General features: G+C 50.9%; 1 protein-coding gene across 5 annotated transcripts; it reads left to right on the top strand.

The window, feature by feature from the left end:
- The first annotated feature begins 179 nt into the window (after nt 1-179).
- RRBP1 (ribosome binding protein 1) lies at nt 180-25,749 on the top strand. Of its 5 annotated transcripts, none has more exons than XM_027664606.1 (23): nt 180-294; nt 6,375-7,073; nt 10,478-10,623; nt 10,845-10,967; nt 11,742-11,894; nt 12,218-12,336; nt 13,149-13,302; nt 14,923-15,061; nt 15,408-15,595; nt 15,759-15,796; nt 16,945-17,035; nt 17,684-17,776; nt 18,136-18,228; nt 18,332-18,412; nt 18,512-18,601; nt 18,996-19,088; nt 20,590-20,661; nt 20,840-20,935; nt 21,411-21,494; nt 23,692-23,775; nt 24,209-24,307; nt 24,799-24,942; nt 25,222-25,749. In XM_027664606.1, the coding sequence occupies exons 2-23, from the start codon at nt 6,395-6,397 to the stop codon at nt 25,258-25,260; spliced, it is 2,898 nt and encodes a 965-aa protein (XP_027520407.1). In that variant the 5' UTR covers nt 180-294; nt 6,375-6,394; the 3' UTR covers nt 25,261-25,749. The 5 variants fall into 5 exon arrangements, with proteins under 5 accessions (XP_027520407.1, XP_027520405.1, XP_027520403.1 ...); XM_027664604.1 differs by having other exon boundaries at nt 10,451-10,623; XM_027664602.1 differs by having other exon boundaries at nt 10,448-10,623.
- Nucleotides 25,750-25,788: the final 39 nt, after the last annotated feature.

The raw sequence follows: 25,788 nt of genomic DNA, 5'->3' as shown, positions 1-25,788 counted from the left end.
GGGCAAAGGTCCGCGGAGCTCCCCGAGCCCGGGGCGCTCGGTATCCCCTCCCCACCCCACCTCCTCCCGACGCCCACTCCAACCGTACGGCTCCGCGGCGGGCAGCGGCAAGGGAGAGACGGGGACCCCGCGCCCCCGCCCCGCCCCGCCCCGTCCCGCCCCGCCACGCTGAGTGGGCCCCGCGGCGCGGAGCGGCGGGGCGGGACGCGGCGGCCGAGCCCGGCGAGACAGCGGCGGAAAGTGCCACGACTCCACACGTCTGCGGCAGCGAGGAGGGATCGCGACCCAGTACGGGTGGGTAGGGGCGGCGGCAGCCCTTCCCTCAGCCCCTTCCCCTGCCACTTCTTCCACGACTCCTCTCCGTCTGCCCTGCGCTGCGAGCGGGACCCCCTGCCCGGCGCTTCCCCCATCCCCAGTAGCCGCCAGTCGTGGAGCGGGGTGAGGACCTCCCCCCTGACCTGCAGCCCCGCCGCTCCCGGCGCGGAGGGGTGTCCCGCGGGGAAGCAGGGCAGGGAGGAAGGTGGGATCCCGGGCTCGGGGTCCGGCCACGTTTGCAGAGGGCCGGGTAGATGAATGGCCCGCGGCGTGCCCAGGGCTGCGCGGAATGGCGGCGTGTGCAGCCGGGGAGCGGGGAGGCGAGGTCCGGGCCCCGCGCCGCCCTCGGCCCCCGAGCACCGCCGGCCCTGCCCCAGCGCCGGCGCGATGACATGAATTAATCTGATTAATCGCAGTTACGGAAGGTCACGGCGCTCGGGCCGTTGTCCTTGTTTATTTTTTTTTCTTAACTAAGCCCCCCTCAACAAAACTCTCCTGGCACCGGGAAACCCCCGGCAGTGCGGGGTCCCCGAGGTTTTGGAGAGTGGCGTCGACTCCATAGGCGGAGACCCCTCGCCCCCACCCTGGGGTCTTTCCAACCTGGACATCACCAGGCTTCCTGCGGGTCTGCCGACGGAATGCCCCACTCTTCGCCCGTTGGGGAAGCAGTCCAGGGGGAGAGCGTGTGCTGAACACGTGGCTGGACACGACGGAGAAGCCTCCACGCCTGGAATGTCAGCTCTGCCCTTCACTGAAGCAATGACAGTGGCTTCTGCTCACCTGCATCATCCGGAAATGGCCGGAAGGAGTTGGGGCTACCTGGAAAGTGAGCCCCAGGGAGAAGCTGATGAGGGCCAGCTGCTTTGGGCCAGAGAGGGGAGAGAAAATTTGTAATAGCTGCCTCAGAGAGTAGTCAAACTGCAGCTGTATTATGGTGCTGTTATGCTCTTCTCCTAAATATATATGTGTGTGTGTGTGTATGTATATATATATATATATATGTATTTTCTGCCTGTTTTTTCACTCTGAGGCTTAGGAAGGTAGCTGGCAGCACTGCCAAGCACTGCTGGCAAGCACAAGCCAGCTGGCAGCTGGCTGCTGCTGCAAGAGCTAATGGAGCACTAAGACACGTTCAATTAAGTTGAGCTATAGCTGTTGAGGATTGGCTAATCCGGAGTTGCTGTGTAGAGTAACACATGCTGCCGGGAGCCTGCAAGTGCACAGTCACACAGAAAATTTATTTAAACAGAGGCTGCTGGGGACGCGGGCAGGATCCACTCGTGGTGTGTAGGCTTTCCTCATTTGTTTTTAGTTTTCAATTTATTGCAGTAGGGCAGAGAGAAACTCTTGGAGAAGTATCTGGTGATTGTTTTTTATCTGCTGGCAGCGCTGTTGTTTCTCCTGCTGCTGGACTGCCTTGCTGTTCACAGGATTAGGCCTCCCAGTTCCCTCTTCCTTGCCCTTTCCCTCCTTTTTTAAAATCTGCTGGGAGATGTAGAGGAAAGAGAGCTGCAGGTGCTTAACATGTTGTCAGGCATTGCTGTGGGCTATGCAGAACCCATGTCTCTTTCCCTGCCCTCTGCCCCCTCATTACCTCTTGTGTACTGCTCTAACCTGAGATGCCACCTTGACACCATGGTGAAGTGCAAGTTTTGGGTTGCTAGAGGAACAGCGTCCTGCTTGCAAAGAGTGTCTTTTCCCAGCTGCCACACCTATCAAGACCAGGAGGAGACAACAGATTTTCCTTTGGCTGTGAAAAGAAATAAGGTTCCTGTAGTTACTGCACAACTTGTCTCTTCCTTTACTCCTGCCCACCTGACACTTGGCCTGGCTGATTTAAGCCAGGGTTGGTGGACGGCTGGGTCACAAAGATACTGAATTCCCATGGATTTCATGTGTGATTGCAGAGGGAAAGAAAGGCTGAATAGGTGGCAAGGTTCTAGCCTGGTTTTTGACTCTTAGCTGTCAGTGACAAATGTGACCACAAGACACTGAGCATGGCCCTGGTGCTGTCATGTCACGTGTGTGTGGGTTGGTTCATCCTGGAAATTATTTGATGCTCAAAAACCAGCAAGGCTGAGTCCTTTACTTTACTTGTTTAGCTTCCTGAAGGCAAGTTCGACTTTTGCTCGGGTCAAATAGAGGTGATAGCACATGCAGGGAGGCGAGGGAGGTCAGATCGCTTGGGCTGTTATCTGGGGTGTTGGGAAATTTGATGGATAATAAGCAAAAGCCCCAGGAATGGAAGAGTTGGAGCACAGCATTTCGGCCGGCTCCTTTACGTGACAAAGCCAAGTGGAATACCAGTTGTCCGGCATATTCCTGTTCTTGTGGTAGTGAAAAGCTTTATCTGGACAAGCTATTTTGGGAAGGGAGTTTGCACATGGAAATATTTGATGATTTCCACTGTTTTGGCTGGGGAAGGAGTAGAGGACGATTCTGCTCAAAAACTTCGTGGAGGCATATGCGCTCAATGTTGCACAATTTTTTGAGCATGGACTCTGATAACTGGTGGTGTCTGTGCACTCCTTAGGCACAACCCTCTCCCAGAACAATCTGGGCATCAGATTGAAAAATGCCATTGTGAGTGCAAAGTCCCATGGAGGACCAGAAGTTACAGAAGGGAGGATGCTGAAGTCTTCGAACCTCTTGAAATTTTGGCTGTCAAACTGAACACATGAGACTGCCCTTAGGCATCTGCAAGCAGACAAACAGTGGTACCTTTGGTGCCCTGTTTTGCCATGTCCTGGCTAAGGCTTTGTGCAGGTGGGAAGCAAGGAGGGCTTTCCTGCGGAAGGGCAAGGTGTGTGCACACCTGCCATGATGCTTGCAAAGGGGACTGCTGTCTTGCTGTGCAAATCCAGGAGCAAACTTTCAGCACTTCAAAGGGCAATGGTGGCAAGGTCAGGAAATGCCACAGCAGAGCTTCACTCCTGATGCTAATGCTGTGGCATAAACGCTTCTTGCATCTATGCTTCGGTAGGTTCCCAGAGGAAGACTTTTCCTTATCCCCAAAATGCCAAGGCTAGCCTGCTTTGATTTAAGTGTGTTGTGGTTGTGTACAGCCTGCTGCTGTCTTCACATCATTGGAGAGATAGGCTCTTCCCTGAACAAGCTGCTGAGCTAGTTGTGCCAAGTCTCAACCGCAGGAGGAACTCTACAGGTAGAACTTGCTCCTTGGAGTCAGCACTGGCTCTGACAGGACCAGCCCAGTGCTGCAGGTTGCAGGGCATGAGTGTTGAGACAGGACCAAAGTTTGCCATGATAGTGCTGCTGAGAGTGATTGCTGCCCGGTTGGCATCTCTCACTCTTCACTGTGGATATTCTCCTGGCACACCTGCACGGAGTTTCTCTGGTCCAGAGGTGGGAGCTTGGATGGCCCCTGAGAGTATCTCAGCTGCTTTAAGCATCTCAGCTGCTTTCAGGAGCTCTGGCTGCTGCCATGGCTCTTCTGCAGGTTCACAGCTCCTCTGTCTAGTGCTCTTGGCTGCTTTTTTCCAGTATTGGTTTGGAGGGGATTGCTGGGGTGTTTTTGTTCAGCTAGGGAGGACTTCAGCTCTAATCTGCATCCTTATCTCACCCTGACTGTAAAGCTGGAGAGGAGGCAAGGTACAGGCAGCTTTTACTGCAGCTGATGGGGCTGGGTAAGGGTGCTTGCAGGGGAGAGGGAGTGTGGGGCTTCTAGGGTTCATCCTTGGAAGGTGTGGGGCAGGCAGAGGGCTCCAGTGCTGTGTCCTTTCACCCATCCTCTGTAGTGGAGGTTTGGATTTTTCTCTCTATTCCCACCATTTTGAGGGTGACAGTACCAGCTGGTGGGGTTGGAGTGCATTTGCCAGCATCGGGGATGCTCTTGCCCTAAGCTGAAGCAGCAGATTTTTATCTATATATGAAACTGTGGCAGTGTGAGGTCAGGAAGGGTTTAATGTTACTGATGTGTTTGAGTTGCTGGGTGAGGAATGCAGGTTGCCTTGTTCTGCACCTAAAACAGCTCCTGGGTGCTTTGGTGTAGCCGTAAGCCCAACACAAGATTGTAGGTATGTGTTCTCCAGCCCTACATTTTATTTACTGCCAGGGAGAGGAAATCCAAGTCCTTTTAATTCCGTGGGTTAGGAATAATCTGTCTGTTGGGATCATCCCAAAGCGATGCTACCAGTAAGAAGGCAGTGACTTAGCACCAGTTGTGCTGGGATAGAGTGGGCTAAGGCCATTTAAGTATGAAATGACCAGGGTAGATGTGAAATAATGATGCCTGTAGTATCAGCTGGGATCTCAAGTGGTGCTGTGGGGTAGCAAATTGGCCCTGACAGGGAAAGCTGGTTCCAGCTGGTGCTGACAGCCCTCCTGCCTGCCAGCTTCTCTCTCCGGTTTTGCCTGGGATGTTTGGAGAGGTGGGCAGGGAGAACTGGGCTGCTGGTTAGAACATCCTTCCCTAGGCGTCCTTCTCCAGTGGGAGATGGGTGCTTTGCAGTTCCTTCCAGCTCTGCACCCTCTGGTCAGGTGTTGGAGGTGAGTTTTTCACTGCATTGTCACCACCTTGCTGCAGGAGCAGCTTTGAACTGCGGACGCAGCTGCAAGTTCACTGCTCCAGCTGTTAGAAAGGAAGAGCCTCTGAGGTGTCTCCCTGCAATCACTGCAGTTTGAAAAGATGCTGATCTCCTTAGTTTTATTCTAATTTTTGCCTCCTCCCTTTCCAGCCCGTCCCTCCTTCCTCAACCCACAACCTCTTAAAGAGGAAATTTGATAATGACTACAGGTAAGGAGGATGAGAATTTCTGATACCCGAGGACTTTCTGCATTTTGCTCATTGTGTTTTGGGTCACAATGACGAGAAACCAGAGCCTTTGCAACTCCTGGAAAGTGCCCCTTCGCAGATTAACTGACACCAGCATCTGGGAGCTCATGAGCCACCTCATTGCCACATGAAAGTGATGACCTGATGGATGAAACACATGCATGGGACAGCAGCAATTGGTTTTGAAACTAGGACAGGGTTCAATTAGCCATTAAGAAGAGTGGAGGTAATCGCATCTTTCTCCAGGTGCGGCTGCACCCTGCTTGCCAGATCTCAGACCAGGCAGTATGGTCTCTGTTGATGCTCCATGTGTTATACAGGTGGAGAAACTGGTGAGGAGGATGAGAATTGTCAGATGAGAAACCCCTGTGCCCGATTTTCTTGCCAGCTAATAGCAGAGGTGGAAAGAGAAGCACCATATCCAGCACTCCCTTTGCAAGTTTCACTTCTTCCTGCAGAAATCTCTTTGGAAGATGAATTAAATAATGACCAGGCTTGACTTCTTTTGTTAGCTTGAACTTAAGACTTTTACTGGCAAAAATGGTTGTGACTTGGTCCTGTGTGTGGTGGCCATGCACACAGCATTGTTGCTGGGGTGGTTCTCATCAGTGGGAGCTGGGAGCAGCTACCTAGTGGGATGCCGGTCAATGTGCATCCTCCCTGCCAGGCTGGGCAGAAGTAAGCAGTGCCACAGGGTGCAGGTGGCAAAGAGAGAAGGGAAGGGCTGCTGCAAAGCTGGAGAAAACTCTCCTGTACATACTTTCTCCTTCCAGGGGGATATTTTATTTCAAAGCTGAGACCTGGATATGCATCTGGGTTCAGTGAGAAAGTCAGTTGCTCCAGGAAAAGCCCAGATCTTGGCCAACCTGCACCAAATAGTCTGAAAGTGGGCTCTCTTACTGCTGCAGGTATTGCCTAGGGTCATGCAAAACCATCCCATTGGACATGGAATGAGGCTTGTGGCTGTCTCTGATTGCATCCCTGTTATTTAATTCTCCTCTTTGATTCTTCTGGAGATCGCTGCAGCCAGTGGAGTTCAATCACTGGGGTACAACCGGACTGCTGTGCATGGGCAATGCAGCAGAGGAGCACAAACTTGGGGGTGTGTAGGCAGGTCGCCCTCAGTTGTGTGAATCTTGAGTGTTTGTCTTTTCAGTGCACAGTGCCATTTGGAGGCACAGATGTCCATGTGAAACTCCCTGCTCAGGGAGGCCATTGCCTCTGCCACCCCCGCCCCACTCCTAGCTGTTGTTCTGGTGTCTTGCAGGCACAGAAGAATAAGGCAGGATGGATGTGTATGACCCTCAGACGCTGGGTGTTGTGGTCTTCGGAGGTTTTATGGTGATATCAGCCATTGGGATCTTCCTGGTGTCCACCTTCTCCATGAAGGAGACATCTTATGAGGAAGCCTTGGCCAAGCAACGCAAAGAGCTTGAGAAGACCCAGCAGCAGAAAATGGAGAAAAAGAAAAAAGAGAAATCTGTTGAGAAGAAAGGAAAAACAAAGAAAAAGGAAGAGAAACCTAATGGAAGGATCCCAGAGCAGCAGATGACTCAGGAAGTGACAGACCCTCCCAAGGATGTGGTTCTTGAAGCTGCTGTGGTGCCTGAGCCTTTAACAGTGGAGTTTCCAATTGCAACAGTGTCAGTTGTCCCCCAGGAAAAGGAGAAACCTGTTCTGTCACCTAAGGAGAAGAGGAAGAAGGAGAAGAAGGTGGCAAAGGTAGAGCCTGCTTCTAGCCTGATGTTGGCTTCACCTCCTGTCAGTGTCCCCAGAAGTTCTTCTGTCCTGGAGGTGACCCCTAAGGAGGTGCCTGTTGTGGCTGTGCCACCAGTTGGCACACAGCAAAGTGCTCCTGTCAACCCTGTCACCATCAAGAAAACCGATGCTCTTCCAACCCATGAGGAGCAGAAGCATGATGGACCTGTCAAGAAGAAGGCTGCATCCAAGAAGAAGAGTGAGCCAGGTAAGGCCAAATTCCTCTTTGTATATCCCCATCGAGTAAGGTGCCAGGGTATCTTGATGCTGTTAAAACAGGTCTATCCCATTCTGAGATCTCTTCATTCTTGACCCCATGGCCTGGCGGTTGGAACTAGAAGATCTTTAAGGTCCCTTCCCCAAATCATTCTATGATTTTGTGATTCTTCAGCATTGGAAACAGGACAGCTGTAGAAAGGCTGTCTCTGATGAGATGGGCCATGTGCACCTTGGGATAGGTGGACTAAAAAAGCCAGTACTGAACTACCATTCTCTCTGGGGGGAAGTAAAGTTGAAGTCAAGAGTTTATTGACATATTTTCACTCTGCAATGTGTTGCCTCCTGATCAGGTACCTCTAGTTGGTGTTTAGCTCCTTGGTCCTGCACACAGGTTGGAGAGTTACAGGTTCTTTTTGGATTTGCTGTTGTGTTGTGGGTCTCAGCAGATCTGCACATGGGAATGAACAGGAGGTGCATGTACCCATCGTGGAGAGGGACAGCTGCCAAGGTGCTGGACATCTGGGTGGAAAGCCAAGATGAGGTGTTTTCCCCAAAAACCCGTGATTATTAAAAGCACAGAGGATCTGTACCACAGTTCTACGTGGAAGTGGGTCACTGCTAGAGTTTCCTTGTTCTTCAGTGGAGGTGAAAAAGGAGAGAGAATTGATGGGATTTTATACTGCAGGGGATTGATCATAGGGTAATTAGAAGGAAATTACTTTGGATATGTCACAGGGAAGGGAAAACTTGCCCATAGTCAATCATGCCTCACTTGATTGACTCGGAGATAGAAGAGATTAAAAGAGGTGGTCCTGAACTCTCCAGGTTATAAATAGGTGTAGGGAAGGGGAAATCAGCTCTGTAGCTGGATTCTTGCCTCTCATTGTACCAGTGGGAACAGTTTGGGTTTTATTTTTGGTGCTAAAAATATGCATGCTTTCAGACCTGTAGAAGTGTTCCCATGTGGACACATGGGAGAAATCTCTCAGGTGTTCTCAAAGATGTGATGTGGTGTTTCATTTCTTTATTTACAAAAAAACCCCAACAAACCCCAAAAAACCTACCAAATAAAACCACATCTCTTCTTGCCAACCTTCTGCAGCATGTCCAAATCTAGGTTGCAGTGTAACCTGGCAGTTTCCACACCCACATTTTGGAAGAGGACCTGTTTCTCAGCAGGACATTTGCAGCTGCTGGTTTCCAAGATTGGGTTAAAACCCTTGTATCTGCTCTTCTGAGGAAAGAGTTTTAGTAAAGGCCATCTCCACATAGTGATGCAGTTTGAAAGGATTTGAGAAACTGCTTCTGGAGGGTATTGCAGTGATGGTGTTGGGAAAACTAAAGGTGACTGGTTTATTGTGTGCGTCCATGGATGCACTTCTCTTAACACGGGAATACATGGATGCACTGAAAAATGTGGCCCTAAATCCAAGCTGTAACAGCGAAGGGAGTGTGAATGGGAAATGAAATTCTAGCATTTGTTAAGATCGGAGTTTTTCTGGGTGCTCCAAACTTGGGGATGAAGTGCCAATCCTGCATGTCCTAAAAGCCAAGAGTGTTGTCTTAGCTGGTCCTGTGGGATTTCTCAAAGGAAAGCTCTCAGCAGTATTTGCACCCTGAAGCTGACTGCACTTTGACCAAGGTCTTGTGGGCAGCCTTTGGCAAGCTGTGGTCTCTCCTCTTCAAAGGCAAAAGCAACAAATTATCCTGTGGCAGATAACAATTGGTGTTCAAAGTGTTCAAAGACACATGCTCAGCACTGAAACAGATGGCAAACCTGACGAGAGCAGCTTGTGGTATTTTTCTCTTGTGTATTTTGTTTCACCCGAGTTCCCTTGGGTGGAAGAAGTGGCTCTTCAGATCCCTTGTCCTGCTGTGCTTTCCCATGGCAGCTTTGCCACATGGCTAGTTCTTGTTTCGTTGCTTCCTCAGCAAGGCACAAGGTTTCCGACTCTTTACGTGGGCTCAGTGTCAGCATAGGCTTCCTTGTGCCACAGCTTGGCAGGCTGCCCAGGCTCCGCGTGCCATCTGCAAGGTGGGGTTTGCGTTGTGCCTGCCTTTGCAAGGCTTCATTGCATGACACTACTGGGAGATTGGCAGAGTTTTGCTTTGTGTGGGTCCCTCTACCCAGTGGGACTGAGCCAGGGAATGCGATGTGCTGTCCTGCATCCATGCAGTTGCCAGCCTGAGTAAAGTGTGAGCCAAGCGTTGGGCCCTGGTTGCACTGCTGGGAAGTGGCTGTGGCTGGTGAGACAAACTCTGCTGCTGCCAGGGTTAGTGCTGCCATCTCAGAAGCCAGGAGGTCTTCTGGTAGCCAGAAGCTGGGAGCGGCTCTGCCGATCAGGTGCTGTGGTGGGTTGACTGTGGCTGGCTGCCAGAAGCCCACCCAGCTGTACTCTCACGCCTCAACAGGATGGGGAAAAAATAAGAAGAGGAAGCTCATGAGTCAAGATAAAGACAGGGAGATCACTTAGCAATTACTGTCACTGGCAAAACAGACTCGACTTGCAGAAAACTGATTTATTTCCAATTAAAATAGATCAGAACAAAGACAAAATTAAAACAATACTTTCCCCCCCTGCCCTCACTCCCAGGCTCAACTTCACTCCTTCCCTTCTGACTTCTCTAACTCCCCTCCCTGAGTGGTGCAGGGGGATGGAGACTCTGGTCAGTTAATAATAGCCCTTTCCGTAGCTCCTTCCTCCTCACAGCTTTCCCTGCTCCAGTATGAGGCCTTCCATGGGCTGTAGTCCTTCAGGATGAACCTGCACCAGCATAGGCTCCTCTCTGGGGGCTGCAGGAGAAACTCTGCTCCGACACAGTGTGGTAACTCCTAAACCACTGCCCACCACCCTTTACCCATTGTGACCATGTGCATGTTCTACAACAGCATTATGGTCCCTGATGCTTCTTGGCTTTCCCAGGTTAGCAGAGGGGTTGGGGAAGGATTGGAGTCGTTTTACCCCTAGCAAAGAGCTGGAGCAAACTTGCCTGGTGAAAGATGGGATGCATTCTGCATCACTGCCACCACTGCATGGGGTGACATCCTTCAGCAAGGTTGCATTGTGGTGCAGTCCAACTTCTAATGCCCAACAATCTGTGCTCCCTGGTGTTGACAAAGCATACCCAGCTCCTGCTGAGAAACAGTTTGTTGGTGGGTGATAGGAGTGTGCAGAGCCAGGCAGAGGTAGCAGCTGGCTCAAGAAGCACATGTGTGGTATCATCTCCAGCACTTTTCATACTGCTTTCACTTAGAGAAGTATCAAACGTGACTGTGGAAATCTGGGTGGTTGATGGTTTGACATGGCAGTTATGGGGTTGAAGCCAACTGAAATGATACTATATCTCTGCGTCTGTCCCCAGCAGTCCCAACCCCTCCTCTCTCCTCCCTAGCACCTACGGATTCAGATGGGCCCCTCTACCTGCCCTACAAGACACTCATGTCCACTGTCAGCAGCATGGTGTTCAGTGAGGGTGAGGCCCACCAGCTCATCGAGATCTTGACGGAGAAAATGGGCATCATGGACACCTGGCACACGGTAGGGCTACCAGTGCCATTGTGACCACCTTCTGCCAGGGCTCTGCCGAGTCTCGGAAGGTGGGAGGGGAGGGAAGACACCCCAATTTTGGGCAGGCTGGCCCCTTGTAGACCAGACCTGAATTCTCCCCTGGAGCAGAGAGCAGGATCTTGTGTGTGTGCAGAGGAGGGTATGGGTCTGAAGGTGGTCATCCCCTTTGATGTGCCACTCCATGCTGGCAGGCCACTCAGAAGGGTGACCCGGTTGCTGTCCTGAAACGCCAGCTGGAAGAGAAGGAGAAGCAGCTCTCAGCCGAGCAGGAGGATGCAGCTGCTGCCAGAAACAAGCTGCGGGAGCTGAGCAAGGTAAGCACTGTGCGGCTCTCCTGGCATCCCTGGTGTGGGCTGTGTTCATGATGGCTCGCCATAAGCCTGCTGCTCTCCACATCTCATCCCCCTTGCAGGTGAAGCCCTGGGGCTCTTTGGGCTTTTCACCTGTTTGCTGTTTTCTTCCCCAAAAGGGGAGGAGATCCCCACCAGCCCAAAGAACTGCAGGGTAGTACCCTTTGGCAGCCATAAGGGAAACAGGGGAAAACCCTTCCCTTAAGAGATTGCAGCTTTCTTCTGCTTCAGGGAGAAAAGCAAATCCCTTCTCATCTCTGCCCAGATCCCCTGAGCTGAGAAGGTGCCTTTGTAAGGAGCCGGATCCTATCTACAGTGCCCTTTCCTTACTCAGACCCCTGCCTCCACCTCTTTTGGGTGTTGAAGGCAGAACAGACCCCCAACATGCTGAACTTGGTGGCTGGCAAATTCCATCTGTATAATTTTCCTGCTTTGTCCCAAATGTTATGTGATGTTATTGATCCTGGGGGAGGAGGGGGGTGGGGAATAAAATTCCAGGCTGTCTTACTCCTTTCTCTTAGCTGGCCCAATATGGAACAACAGTGGCATCCAGTGGCCACAGAGCCCAAAACAAAATGCAGGAGGAAATGTAAGTGCTAAACATACCTGGGCACGGGGGCACCAGTGAAAGTGCTAAACTTTTTAGTCTTCTGAGCTAGGAGGCCACTGGTTTTGCATCCCCTTAAAATGGGGAAACCCATACTCTGAGAACTAACTGGGTGACTTCTTTGCTTGAAGGATCTGGCAGCCGAGCGGGCCAAGGCAGCGGCTGCAGAGGGCAAGCTGAAGGAGCAGCTGCTGACTCGTGAGCGGGAGATCGCGGCAGTGCGGGCACGCATGCAGGCCAGCTACCAGGACCATGTCAGTGAAACGCAGCAGCTCCAGGTCAAGGTGAGCCCCATGCTGTGCTCTGAAGCTTCCTCCTTTGTCTGCCAGGTGGCTTCTGGTGCCAGATGTGTGGTCTTTGGGAGAAGACTGAGCTGTGTGAAGGGACAAGAGCCTCTGGGGGGGCGAGATCCTGTGATGCTCCTGGACCATGGTGGTCGAGGGAAAAGAGGCTCATGGAGCAATCTCATGGGATGTCATCTCCCTGGGGGCTGTCAGCATCAGTAGACACCCTCCGGCTTTGCCAGTCCCTCTTGCTCATCTCATGGGCTTCAACAAGGACAGTGAAGTGGCCAGTGGTGGCATTAACCCCTGTTGGGCTCCTCTAGATCCAGACCCTGCAGGAACAGCTGGAGAATGGCCCCAACACACAGCTGGCTCGCCTGCAGCAGGAGAACTCCATCCTGAGGGACGCCCTCAACCAGGCCACCAGCCAAATGGAAAGCAAGTAAGGCTGGAGTTAGGGGCAGAACCTGGGACTGCCCTCTGGCAAACCGTGGGGTTGACTGACCATCGGGCATGGCCACCCCCTTTCTCAAAGGTGCTTCTACAGGCACCCCAACTAGCTGGAGGTAGAGGAAGGAATGAGTGAGGAAGAGCTTGCCAAATGGCTTTTGGGGGGCCGCCAGGGGAAACAAGGATGTTCTCCCAAATGGATGGGTGGGGGGATCCGTCTCTGCGTCGGGGTCACCTGTGCTGATGCTAGAGCCAATAGGCAGTGGAGGTGGGAGAGGGGACCAGAAGGCACTGTGGCACTATTCCCCCGTAGGGAAGCTCATACTCTCATACTACAGCATTGAGAAGAAATGCAGCTGGCTCTTCGATGGGAGTGATGCTGCAGAGAACAGAGACCAGCCCAGTGTGTACAGAAAAGAAAGGAGCTAGGTAGAAGAATTTCACACTCCTTTTTGTAGGAAGTCTGAAATGACTGGTGATTAACAGAGGTCAAATAATTACAGAGCAGACTCCAGCTGCTTGTAGTACTTCCTCTTGTGTCTGGGTAAGACAGATCCTCATGTCCTCTACTTCATAAGAAAGGAATGTCTCCCGTGACTGAAATGCAGCTTTTCTAAAGTGATTTGACATCTCTTTCAGACTCTTCCCTGAAGGACCAGGCATGTCCTAGAAATAGGCAAGCAAAGCCATTGAGGTGTTTCAAGTCCTGTGTGATGCCCACAGAAGGATGTGTTCCCCCCTAAGCAACATCAGAGAGGCTTGAGTGGCCTGTGGGGTAAAATAACCCTGCTTCTGTTGATGCAGGCAAAATGCTGAGCTGGCCAAGTTACGGCAGGAATGCAACAAGCTGATGAGAGAGCTGTCTGAGAAATCAGAGGTGCTGCAGCAAGAGGAGCAGCAGAGGAAGAGCTGGGAGATCAAAGCGGCGGCTTTGGAGAAGCAGAACAAGCAGCTGCAGGTCAGGCAGGTGCCAGCAAACCCGCTCCCCTCACAGAGATGGGCAGGTGGCTAACTTGCATGGGATCTGTGGACTTGGCCACGGGAGGAGCTAGGAGGGAGATGAATGTCCATGTTCGGGAAAGAAGCTGCCTTGGAGGCTTCCTAATTGCTTTCTCCCCCATTAGTTTGTCACATTCAGTGTGCGCCTTGCACACCAGTGTGATGCCTTGCATCCCGAGCAGAGCCCATGGAGCACGATCTTGAAGCCCTTCTTCTATGAGTGCTCTCTTGAAACTTAGATGTTTTTAACCCTATTGTTCTCCCTCCCTGGTGCAGGAGATAGAGCTTGTGGCTTTTTTTGTTGTGGCTGGGTCTGAGGTGTTTGGAGGTGTTAAAAGGACACCTCCCAAGTAGACCTCTGAGTACACAGTTGTGTGTTGCAGGCAGCCAGGCTGTACTCACATGTACTCACATCTTCGGGAGGGGTTAACAGTGCTCTTGCTGGGATGCTGCTAAAGTAGATACTGGGACCATTAATCCCAGGGTAGCAGAGTAAGGAACGTGCATGTGCTGTGGTCTCTGAATTGTTCTGGCTTCTTTAGGAAGGGGCTGTGGTGAAGGAGACCTTTGTCTTCACATGCCAAAATAGTTTTGTAGAGGCGTTCCTATAACAAGGGTCCTTTGATATCCTTGCTTTTATTTTTTTCTGTGCACATCTCTTTTTAGTGGGCTGCATTTAGCCCCAGCTGCTTTTGCAGGCAAGGGGGATGATGTGGACATGCAGCTGGTGTGAAGGCAGAAGCCACCTTCCTGGCTCAAAACACTAACTCCTAGACATGCTTTTAGGAGAACTTCTCCAGAACTTCTGTCAGCTTGCTGCAACACCTTGATACTAATTAAATAAATCATACTACCTGGAAGACTTTGAAGTCAAGGACGAGTTTAAAATGTGAGGGAGAATGTAACACAGTAACACCTAGATCTCTGAGCTGAGAATACCGAGTCAAATCCTCAAAAAACAGAGAAGTCCTGCTTTCTTGGTGCGCTGGTTACTTGGACAGAGACCATCCTGGTGGTTTACCTTTCTCTGTCCCCTCGATGCAAAACAATGTTTCTCCATCTGCAAGGGTGCAATCTGTACCTGCAGAGCTGCGTCATCCTTCTCCCCTGCCTTCCCCCTCAAAATGCCTGCCTTGACCAGGCCTCTTCCTTGCTGCTTTCTAAGATGGAAAAAAAAAGTATTCCCTGGCCCAAACCACACAGAAAATTCCTCCATGTGTGGAAACGTGTGGTTGAGTGTCTCTGTCCTGTTAAGCACCTCTCTCTGCTGGGCTGGGGCAGTGTGTTTTCACCGGGGTTTTAAGAGGTTTTTCAGAGCTTAGGTTTCTAGAGGGGAGGGTGGTCTTGGCCCAGAACCAAGACATTTGGATATTGTCTGCTTCCCAGTTTGGGGGCTGGCAAATGACAAAATGTGAGCACGAGGCAAGATGCATCATGCACAGGGGGAATGTGGGGAAAGGGTGACTTAAGTCCCCTAAAGTATGGCATAAAAATAACATTATGTGACATGTGGAGCTTTGCTTCAAATTGCCTGGGGTATCTGTTACACTATGGGAAACCTTTTCTTCCTGCCATGCAGGCTTCCCAACAGGAGGTGGAGGTAATGCTGCAGAAGAGGCTGGATGAAGTCAGTGATGAACTCCACAAAACCCAGACCAGCTACAAAAGCTTGTTAGCAGACGCAGAAAAGGCCAAAGGACAGCAGCAGAGCATTGCTGGTGAGGAACTGGGATTGGCATGGGGAGAGCTTTGGGGCAGACTGGGAGCTTTCAGAGCTGGGTGCTTGGTGGAGCTGGTCCAAGTAATCTACAAGTAGACCCAATTTAGGCTGCCTAGTATTGATGTGAGCAAGATATGGGCTGGTCCATAGTTCTATCCTAGGATGTTACTCCAATGCCTCTCTCCTGTGCTGTCCTGTGTCCCTGCCTCCCCTTTCTGTGCCTTCTAAAAGCATCCACAGCCAAGGCTTCTTTGGCTAAGATTCTGCTTGGGCAGGGCAGGGTGGGGAGTCTCCAGGTTTGTTTGCATCTACCCTACCATGTTTCTCATCCTTTCCTCCAACAGAGCTGCAGGCCAAGCTGCTGAGCTCCGAAGCAGAGGTTAAAAGTAAGTTGCTGGAGTTGGACAATGTGAAAGGGAAACTGCAGGATGCCAGTTTGGACAATACGAAGCTTCTGGAGAGGATCAAATCCATCGAAGCTCTGCTGGAGGCAGGCCAGATGAGTGGGGCAGAAAAAGACAGAGACTTGCAGGTTATGTGCTCATTTAATTGGGGTGGGAGGAAGGGAGTGGGTTATGCTGCTCACACAGTGCCTCTGTTATCTTTCCTCTGGGATCCCCTCTGGAGTGCCACAGAAAGGATTGACCTGCATCACGTGCCATGGGCAGGTAACAGAAGTGCTTTCTCTCTTCCAGGAAGCCAATGAAGCAGAAATGAAGCAGCTGCGGTCAAGGTGGGTCTGGCTGCACATGGAGACTGCTATGGCACCTCCAGCTTGCTGTCTGTGTGTCCCAGACTTCCTCAAGCACTAAGCCCGTGGGTGAGGGCTTCCTGCCTTCCAGTCAGGTTTGGGGACTGCCAAGCTGGGAAATCAAGGTCAATCCTGACCAATAGTGCTGTTTAAAATATTTATGGGCTCCAGCACTGGCCCCAAATAACAGCCAGTCCATTCTGAAGTGGGACTGAATTGCTGGCAAGCACATGGATTCTGACCAGTCTTACAGAATAGGAGGTTCTGGTGGTGTTGGTTCTGGGTATGGAATGTCTCTGATCCAAATCCCTGCTCAAGGCTGGGCTAACCAGAGTAAGCTTTTTGAAAATATTTCCAGGTATCTCCAAGGATGGAGATTCACCACTTCTCTGGGTCCCTGTTCCAGTATTTGATAACCTCTTCCCCATCCCCTGGTGCAGAAAGGTTTCCTGGCATTTAAATGAAGTTTACAACTTGTTCACAACTTGTGCCTTTTGCTCCTTGTCCATGTGCTGGGCACTTCTGAGAAGGCTCAGGCTTTGCATGGGGGCAGGATTTCTCAGCTGCCCACATTACCAGCAAACATCCAGCATTCCTATAAAGGAACGCAGTGGTTCAGTTGTCCTGGGACCCCAAGAGACTTACGTAGTTCTTGTCAAGGATCTGAACCTTCCTTGGTTTGCTCAAGCTGAGGGTGCCTTCAGGGCAGATGTGGGATCTGTGGAAGTGGAGGGACGATGCAGGCTCTCTGGTGTCTAGTTGGCAGCCCTGATTTATGGTTACTCAGAACACTAGGATGATACTTCCAAAATGCAGAGCTGTGGGCTACCTCAGCCTAACAAGCTGTGGATAGAGCAGTCTCAGTTTTGGCTTTTGGATCACTTTTCTTCTTCCTCTGTTAGTGTGTGTACAGCCAGACAGCTAATTGCTTTTTTGTTATTGCTCATAAGATGGTAGAAAACTAGATCCTACTCTGGTATTGCATTGGCTGTGGTTTTCAGTCCTACTCCCTCTCCGTCCTGCTGTATGTAGATCCCGGAGCAGACCGGGATAGGAAGGGCTATCTCAGGAGCTTGCTACCCAGGAGGGAGATGGATCCTGAGACTCACTCCTGCATCCTGCCATTCCAGACTCCAGGAGAACACAAACCAGCTCTCATCTTTGGAAAGGGAAGCCACAGAGCTGCGAGAGGCAGTGGAGCAACAAAAGATGAAAAACAATGTACGTGAGTGAACAACAGTCTGTCATAGTCATCTACTGTTGGCTCTCTGGTGCAATCAGAGGCTCTTCCAGCCCCACAGAGCACTGGAGGCGTTGCCTTGTCTGCTGGAGAGCAGGAAACACCCCAGTGGCCTGTGTAGCTGGAGCTGATGTGCTGTAGCGAGTGATGGGCTCCTGGGGTAATATGTCTGTCCCCTGTTCTCTTGGGAGGTTTAGGACCTGGTAAGCCAGAGAGATTCTATGTGGCAGGGCCAAGGCAATCCTTGAGCAGGCTCCCTCATGTCTCACTGCTCCTGCACTCCTTCTCCCTCTACTGTAAAGTGGTATCAGTTAGGTGGAGGCCACCTTACATCCCTCCACTTGGCCTGTGTCTTCTCCAGGCAGAGGGTGCTTGTGGAGCTCCTGCCCCCTTCCAGCTCTGCCCTGCTCTTTCAAGGTCACTTCCTGAGCGATGCGGTGCATCAAGCTACTGTGAAGATGGAGGGAAAAGGGATGCATGTGGGCAGTGGGATGGAAGACTCTTGAACAAACCAGTGGACTGCTGCCCAGTTTCCTAAGTGCAGGCTCTGAAATCCTCCTCAGTGCCGACAAGCAAGTTCGTGACCTTTGGCATGAATTGTGGCTTATTGCCCTCTGTGGTCTCCGCAGGACCTTCGCGAAAAGAACTGGAAAGCAATGGAAGCGTTGACCATGGTGGAGAAGGTGTGCGAGGAAAAACTACTTGCTGCTACAAAAGCAAAGGTGAGCCTGGCATTTTTCTCTGGCAGTGATGCTGGTGTTGGAACGGAAGCCACTAGACATGCTTGCCCTTGGGTTGCCTGCCTCCTCTTAGGAGCAGTGCTGAACCAACCCTCCTGCCAGTTTCTCCAAAGTTTGTCTTGAGGGCTGGGTATCCCTGCTTCCTGTTATGGCTGGGGAACCAAGTAGATGGGTGAACTGGAAGTGATGTTTTCATAGTTCCTGGTGTCAGCAGTTTTCTGTGTTGACTGGTTTCCTGTGCTGGTTCACCCTTGTAGGCACAGAAAAGCAGGAGCAGTGTTGGCAGCCTGGCTGACTGGTGCCCAAGACCTCCATCCCATGACAATTTGTCTCTCTTACAGGAAGAGCTGGCCCAACAGCTGAATGCATTCCAGACACGAACTAAGCAGACTCTGCTCTCTGCTCTTCCTGGAGTTACTGTGTCCTCACAGGAGGTGGGCACAGGTTTTCTCAGACCCTCACAGAGCCTCCACCACATGGGAAGGAGAGATGTCTAAGCATCCTCTTTCTTCCTTGTTCTTTTTATTTCAAACTCAGGATTATGATACATGGCTACAAGAGTTTAAGGAGAAGACTATGAGTGTGCTAAAGCAGCAAGTGATTACAACAGAGCCCCTGGTAAGTGAAGAGGCTGGAAAGTGGAGGGATGAGGAAGTGCTGGAGGGTCATGTGTTTCTTTTCCTCACTTCTCTCACTCTCCCCTCCCTCTCTTTTTAGGATTCAGCTCTTAAATTGAAAGAGGCAGTGGAAACACAAAGCACTTTACAAGCAGAATGTGAGCAGTATAGAACTATCCTCGCAGAGACAGTAAGTTGCTGCCCTTTGTGCTGTGTTGGCCTTCCACTAGAAATACCTCTTGAGATGTCTCCTGGCAGCCCAGGCTGCCCATGAGCTCAGTGTGGGCATCCCTTGGTATGTTGGGGGGGCTACCATGTGGAAGACTATTTGTCACTGAGACAGAGGACTAGGAGAAACATAGGTTTCTAGAGCTCTTCTTCAGCCTAATTGTGTTGGAAACCTTCCCGGTGGTGATGGGATGTGGCACAGATGAGCAGGGTGGTCGAGCCAGAATAGGAATTAGGAGCCTCCAGCCCCACCTGAGGCGTCTAATTCTTTTTCTTGGAGAGGCTTTGCATATGCCAGGGCTTCCAGCCCTGACGCTGCTCAGGTTAGCTGGGCTCAGCTGAGACTTTGCCTACAGGAAAGGATGCTGCGAAACCTGCAAAAGAGTGTGGAGGAGGAGGAGAAGGTCTGGAAAGCAAAGCTCACAGCCTCTGAAGAGGAGCTCCAAAAGGTGCGTTTGCAGCATACCTGGGTTTGTTGTTCCTGGAGCTGGACTTCCAGGAGAAGGGGGGCTGTTGGCAAAAATCAGTTGGTGACCCTAAGTGTTCCTGCCAACTTTGAACCTCACAACATGGGGACTTTCTCTTCTCCCCAAATATACTCCTCCTGTCACCAAAACAGCTGCCAAAAATCCCACCTCATGCAGAATCTGCACCTGTCTTCCTCCCAGATCCCACATCCTGCCTGGTGTGTGCCTAGACCCTGTCAGTGGAGCTGCAGGAATGGCTTCAGCTCCTCGGTTCAGGCATGACAGTTGTGAAACTATGTTGCTTCTTCAGTAATCCAAGCTCTGATGCTTGGAAATCAGGCTGGGCCCTCGTGGTTGGGCTCTGGCTAGGTGGGAGGAGAGCACATGCAGGGCTCTTCAACTCATTTGCTGGAGCACTTGGCTTGCTCTCAAAACATGGATTGACCTTGGCACTTGTTGAGCCTTGAGAAAGGAGCCGAGATCCAAGTCACGTACTGCATATAGTTTAGGGTCCAGCTGTCTGTCTAGCTCTGGGTACTGCTCTTCCTAGTTAAAAACCCAACCAGCAGCTGCCAGAGAGCTGCTGTTGCCCAAGGGGTTGGTGGGGAGCATGTTCCATGAGCTCTTGTGACTTGGTTGGCATCTGGGAAAACTTGGCTGGCCATGCCTTTTCTGCAAAGCAGACTGATGTTATCTCCTCCCTCTTGAATGCAGAACTGAGAGGAAGCTATTTTCCATGGTCTGCCTCTCCCCATCCATCAGATGGGGTTTTGAAGTTAACTGGAACTGCAGGGAGGTGGAGGAGCTCTTGTACAAGAGATCTTTGATTTCTCAGCCTGTCACTGGCTCCTGGAGCACCAGTGCTGCTGAGGGCTGGTGTAGGATTGCAGAAGATGATGTGGCTGTTGGTGGTGTATGTGATGAGATGAATGTCTGGTGGCTAGAGCAGTTCCAGAGCAGTCCTGCCTCTCAGTGGAGAAGAGGTGAATTCCTCCTTTCAAGAAATTTCAGCATCTGTGGAGTCCTCTTCAAAAATCAAACCGGGTTTAAATGCAAACCCCGTGCTTTTTCTGGTAGATTGGCTTCTCATAATAGTGAAGTCCATGACACCTCATTGGAAAGTCTACCTTGCTGCTTCCAAACTAAAGAGCGCTTTCAGTAGGAAACTTGTGCAGAGTCTGGTGTCAGCTTCTTGGGTGTTGAAACCTGACTGTAGCCAGCTGAATTCCTGCAGGCAAAAGGTATTACTTTGCTCCACAACTTACGGCCTAGGCATGTTGAACTCATCCTCCCTTGGAAGAAGAGCTCCTTCTCTTCAGGCTGCAGAGCTCCACTTTGGCATCAGGTCTCTTTCACACTTGGGTACAGGATGAAGTGGGAGAGATGGGAGTGAAACATCAGCCAGTTTTTGATTGAACCAAAGGTGCTCACTGTCCACATGAGATGCTGTTCACTGACCTTCGCTGATGCTTTCTGCTTTTAGTCACACTTCCAGCTGAAATCCCTTGAAGCCATGGTGGAGAAGTTGAAAGCAGATCTGCAGAACACAGATCAGGTGAGGTTTTTGGGGTACGGGAGAAGGTGTCTGCACAGGTGCCAGGCAGATAGATGCTTTGCTTGGGTTGAGTCTGGTTCCATTGCCCTGGGGAAGGCAGACTTTGACCATGGGATATTTGGGATGTGTTGGATCTCAAACAATCAACCTCTTCCTGCTTTTGTCTCTTCTATTCCAGCTAAAGGAATACACCTCTCTTCTGGAAATGCAACTGGAAAATCACTTGCAAACAGCCAGCTCTGAACGTCAAAACTACACTAAAGAAGTTGAAGTTGTAAGTGTGGTGGCTGTTACCTTCTTAACCACATTTTTCTTCTAACCCTGACTTACCACCCATGCACATTTTGAGGATTTGAGGAGTGCCCTGGGGATCTGGGATGGGAGATCACTGGGATGCAGATCACTGTCCCAGTGATCTGCAGCTTTGCAAAGCAGAAGAAAACAGGTGGAGGTAATTGCTCCAGTCTGAGTTGTAGACACTGAAAGTCAGGAGATCCATGGACAAAGTGATGGGTCAGGGAAATCTGTGTGGAGATGCTGTGCACTGCTTCTCGGTGGCCTGTGTGATTTCTGTGGCTCAGGTGAGATGGAGCTGTCTCATGGCCACCTCTGTGAGCAGACAACAGCAAGTGATAACATCATGACCTCTTTCGGAAGATGTTGCATCGTAAAAATGCTTCCTTGGGCCAACGGGTTCCAAAAACAAGTGCATAAAAGGACTTTTTTTCCTTTATGTTCCTCCTGAACAGTTGAGGCAGCTCTTATCAGAGTCCCAGGAGCAGCTGGAGGCAGCAAAGACTGAAACGCAGAAGCAGAGCAAGGAGCTGGCACTGGTAAGGAGGGGTCCTCAGAGGTGCCCTGGTGGCATCTCAATGCTCTGCCTGGGGTTGGTTTGCAAAGCCAACTGTGGGACTAGCACCCTTCCTGTGGGTTCAGGGAGGAGAGGAAGGCACAGGGGAGGAAGTGCTGCCAGGCACTAGACTTCCAAAGGGGGTGTTTGAGACACAAGAGGAGATTTCTATTTTTCTGTCTTTTCTCTCATGATGAGGGTGGGAAGGAAGCAAGGCTTGTGCAAGCTGGTATGTAGCAGAACCCAACTGCCCCACCACTGGACACTAGTTACCCCAACACCACCCTGGGGCAGGGGTTTGAGTGCCTTAAGCATCCATCCATCCACCTCTGGATGGAGGACTGAGATTGTGCAACCCATGTGTATGGGTCACTCAGGGAGCTGAAGGATGGGGCTAGATTTCTGCAGGTAAGTGGTAGTGAGAGAACTGGGATATAGGGCCAAGAGAGCTAGCAGACCTGCCAAAACTATGAGGGCTCTAGTTTTTAAATCTGTACTTTGTGAACCATTGGGAGTTTGTTTTGATGGTGCTGCTCACCCATTCTTGAGTGCTGACTCTTCCCAGCCTCACATCCACTACTGTCTAGCTTGCTCAGCGAGCTGATGCACCCCCTTGCTCCCAGGGGGATGTGGCATGGGATCATCATTAGCCTTAATCTCATTAGATGGGCAGGCAGAGTTGTAAGTGTGGAACACACTTGTGTTCATCCAGCAACTTTCCCTTCTGGCCAAGCACACTGTCAGCTTGCAGCTTGGCTGTCACTGCTGGTGTGATGCAGGATGAAGACCTGGTGGTAAATGGAGCATGTGGGGGTTAGTTGGGGGGGCAGGCAGTGTTCAAGTAACTGCCTTCCCAGGCATCTCAGCTGTGATCCATGGCAAAATGGGACCTGCCACCCTGCCTTGATTTATTTAATACCTTGGCTGTGTTAGTGCAAACCCTCAAGTAGTGATTCTAAACACAGGTGCCAAGGGATCGAAGCAGAGCAGATGAGGCGTGAGTGTGTGTTCGGTACCCCTCGAAGCTGTTGTGCCTCAGGCTACTCAGGTTAGGTACCACTGTCCTGCACATAGCAGAAACTGAGGTGGTTTTCCAAACATTTCAGCTTGTGTGAAAGCAAAAAAGCTGGCAGGCTTTATCTGTAGGTTCTTGTGAGTCGTGTAAAGGCTGCAGCACAGAGAATGTGTAATTGAGCCAGGCTTGCTGGTCCTCCCTCCAGGTCAGGCAGCAGTTGAGTGAGATGAAGAGCCATGTACAGGATGGAGAAGTAGTGAGGTTACAAGCTGACCCAAGCGAGCCTGCACCCCTCAAGGTTAGGATGGTGAGACCACTGCCTGTGGAGGCACTGACCCTTAAGCATCCTGTCTCACCATCTCTAACTGCATGGAGAACTGCACATGGCTATGCTTGGGGCTGTCGTGGCTGTGTTGTCTCCTGTGCCATGTGCTGGGGAAAAGCTAGCCCCCTATCCCTTCAAATATGTGTCTTGTTCCCACTGGGAAAATACCACCAACTAGCTTTCACCAGGTTGTTCCCCTTGGGAGCCCTCCATCATGGCATCAGGCTGGCAAGATTTGAGGGGGATGCAGGCAGGGCATGCTGCAAGCCCTTTGGGCCAGCATTACCATGTGACAATGCCCTGTTGGGTTCAGGGCTTGGGTCTCCTTGTAGGAAGGGGACACCCCAACAAAGTTGTACCAGGATCCCTTCCCAGCTGGTGGGCATTACGATTACAGAGGCTCCATAAATTGCTGGAGCTGGGCTGAGGGTATTAGCAGTGGCTGTTCCCTTTCAGGCTGTCACCTCTTGCCAGTAGCAGTGCTGCCACAAGTTGGGCTCTGTCTTTCTCCTGTAATCCTGTTAACTGTGAAGCCTTCTCCCAGGCGTGGGGACCTGCCAGGCACATCCTTCCCTATGGGGTGCCTCTCATCCCATGTCCCAGCTGCTGAGAAGCAAGCAAAATTTGGCACTGCAAAGCCAAGCCCCAGGCATCAGTATCCTCCCAGCTCTTGTGCTGAGGAGGGATGCTGGTACCTATTGCCCTTTGATGTCCTAGGGAAAGCTTCCATTTTTATTTCTTCTATCTAAGCCCAGCTTTCTTGGTGATGTCCCTGCTAGCTCATTTCTTGAGTAATTTTAAAATTTTATTTCTGAGCGTTTTCCCCTTTTCTCAACACAGCTGAAAACCCAGCTGGAGCAAAACAAAATGCTGGTGGAGAAGGAGCAAGTGCTGCGGCAAAAGCTGGCACGGGAGCTGGAGGAGGTAGGTGTGGGCAAGGAGGATACAAAGGTTTGCAAAGCCTTTATGGGTTCCCAGCTGCTAAAGAAGCCCAAGAATTAATTTGAAGGTTTTTCCCCATCACTGTCTGCATTCCCTTACAGCAGCATGTGGCAACACTTGCCCTTCACATTGCCCCTCTCCCAGTCCCCCCATGTCTTGCCAGCTCTTTGCCTTGAGGGTTAAGGGCTCTAGCTGGGTTTCATGCTGCTCCTGGCGAGAAACACCATCTTCCTGGTGGAAGCTGGATCAGCAGAAGCAATGCACTAGGTTCAGTGTCCAGCTGACGGCGGCTGTACAACCTAACTCTTTACCAAGGGCACACCCACAGGGGACTCAGGTTGTACAGAGCATGATGTGGGACGTGCCTGCCACTGTTGGCTTCTGTGCTTACTGAGTAGTATGTGTCCCCCTCCAGGCCCAGAGCTCGGCACGCACATTGCAAGCAGAGCTGGAAAAGCTGAGACTGACTGAAAACGCAGCAGCTTCAGACACGGAGGAGGCCCAGCATCTCAAGGTGATTTGGCTGTGCCAGGACAGCAAAAGTCATGTTCAAGCAGGACTAAGGGCATGATTTATCATTTCTGAGGAGGGTGGTGCAAGGTCGATGGTTATCCTGCAGGGAGGTGGCTGAGAGCTCCACCACGGCTGAAGGACAGCAGGCTACAAGTCACAGCCACTGCGTCCATCTTGGCCAAGATAAGTGCGATGCCCTGAGCAAACACTCTCACAGCCTGGGCTTTTCATGTACTGGGTTACTGTCCAGTTACCATGAGGTCTCAGCCCATGGCATCTCCAGATTAGATGCCAGAGTGAGCTTGTAGCTGGTCATCACCAGGGGTGATGCCTGGTCTCTCTGCTGAGGAGGGAACTGGGTGCTCCTCTGGCTTGTGGCTACTGAGGCAGCTTGATGCAGACTTGAGGTGACCTCGGATGTTTTGGAAGGGGGAAGGTCACCAGATGTAAAAGAGAGGCTCAGGCAGATGCCTTCTTTTGACTCCCATGTAGGAAAGACTTGACAAAGAAAAAAAATTAACAAAGGACCTGGGTCAGGCAGCAGCTAAACTACAGGAGCTACTGAAGGTTGCCCAGGACCAACTGGCCAAAGAGAGAGAAACTGTGAAGAGATTGAAAGAACAGCTTCAGGAAACGGTACTTGTTGGTGGCCATGGCCATCTATCCCCTTGATACTGGTGGAGGCCCCAGGGAAGTGTACATCAGGCAGTGTTTTAAAAAGGGAGGCAAGAAATGATGCCAGAAATGATTTGGTTGGATTTTGGGAAGCCCTGGGACCACGCAAGATTATGCTCATGGTTCTCCCTGCCCAAAAGGCAGGACTAGGGCTATTTGTGAAATGCTTTGGGGCTTGAGCTGCCATGAGAATAAGGATGAGATACAGTTGAGTAACCCACCTCTTTTTTCCTTCTCCAGGGGAAAGAGGACAGTTCAAAGGAAGGGACTTCAGTTTGACGAGTCTGCAACCTAGACCTTACCATTCAACTTACCAAAATGCCTTACACATTCCTAAAAATAAAAATATGTGCTAAATTCACTGCAGATAAGAGATTTTACAAGCCATTAGTGACCCAAAACCTAGTTTTGAAACTTAAAATATACAAAAAAACCCAAAAATCCAGTAAACACTGCAGTTTGTAAGAAAATCTTCATACTGTTTGTACAACTCTTTGTTTCCCAGGAAGCCTCTCTGGCAATGCCAGGGCAAGCACTGGGGCTTCACCTTCCTTGTTGCAGCAGAATCCACAAATATGTGCAAAAGGGAAGACTGTGTTTGTACATCAACTGGTGCAATTCTATATTTTTTCCTTTTTTCTTTTTTTCTGAGTGAAAGGAGTGTGGAAGTAAGACCCACCACGGAAGGATGCCGCTCTTTGATGGGTGGCTTTTGGCACGTATCCTTTTTTTGTATTTCTGAATGTCGATGCAATTAAAATGATGTAGTGAAAAGAGCTTGTCCTTTCTTTATTTTTCTGGGGTTAT

This window comes from Corapipo altera, unplaced genomic scaffold, assembly GCF_003945725.1.
Source record: "Corapipo altera isolate COAL_440 unplaced genomic scaffold, ASM394572v1 76, whole genome shotgun sequence".
NCBI lineage: Eukaryota > Metazoa > Chordata > Aves > Passeriformes > Pipridae > Corapipo > Corapipo altera.
This window is presented reverse-complemented; position numbering and strand designations above follow the sequence as displayed.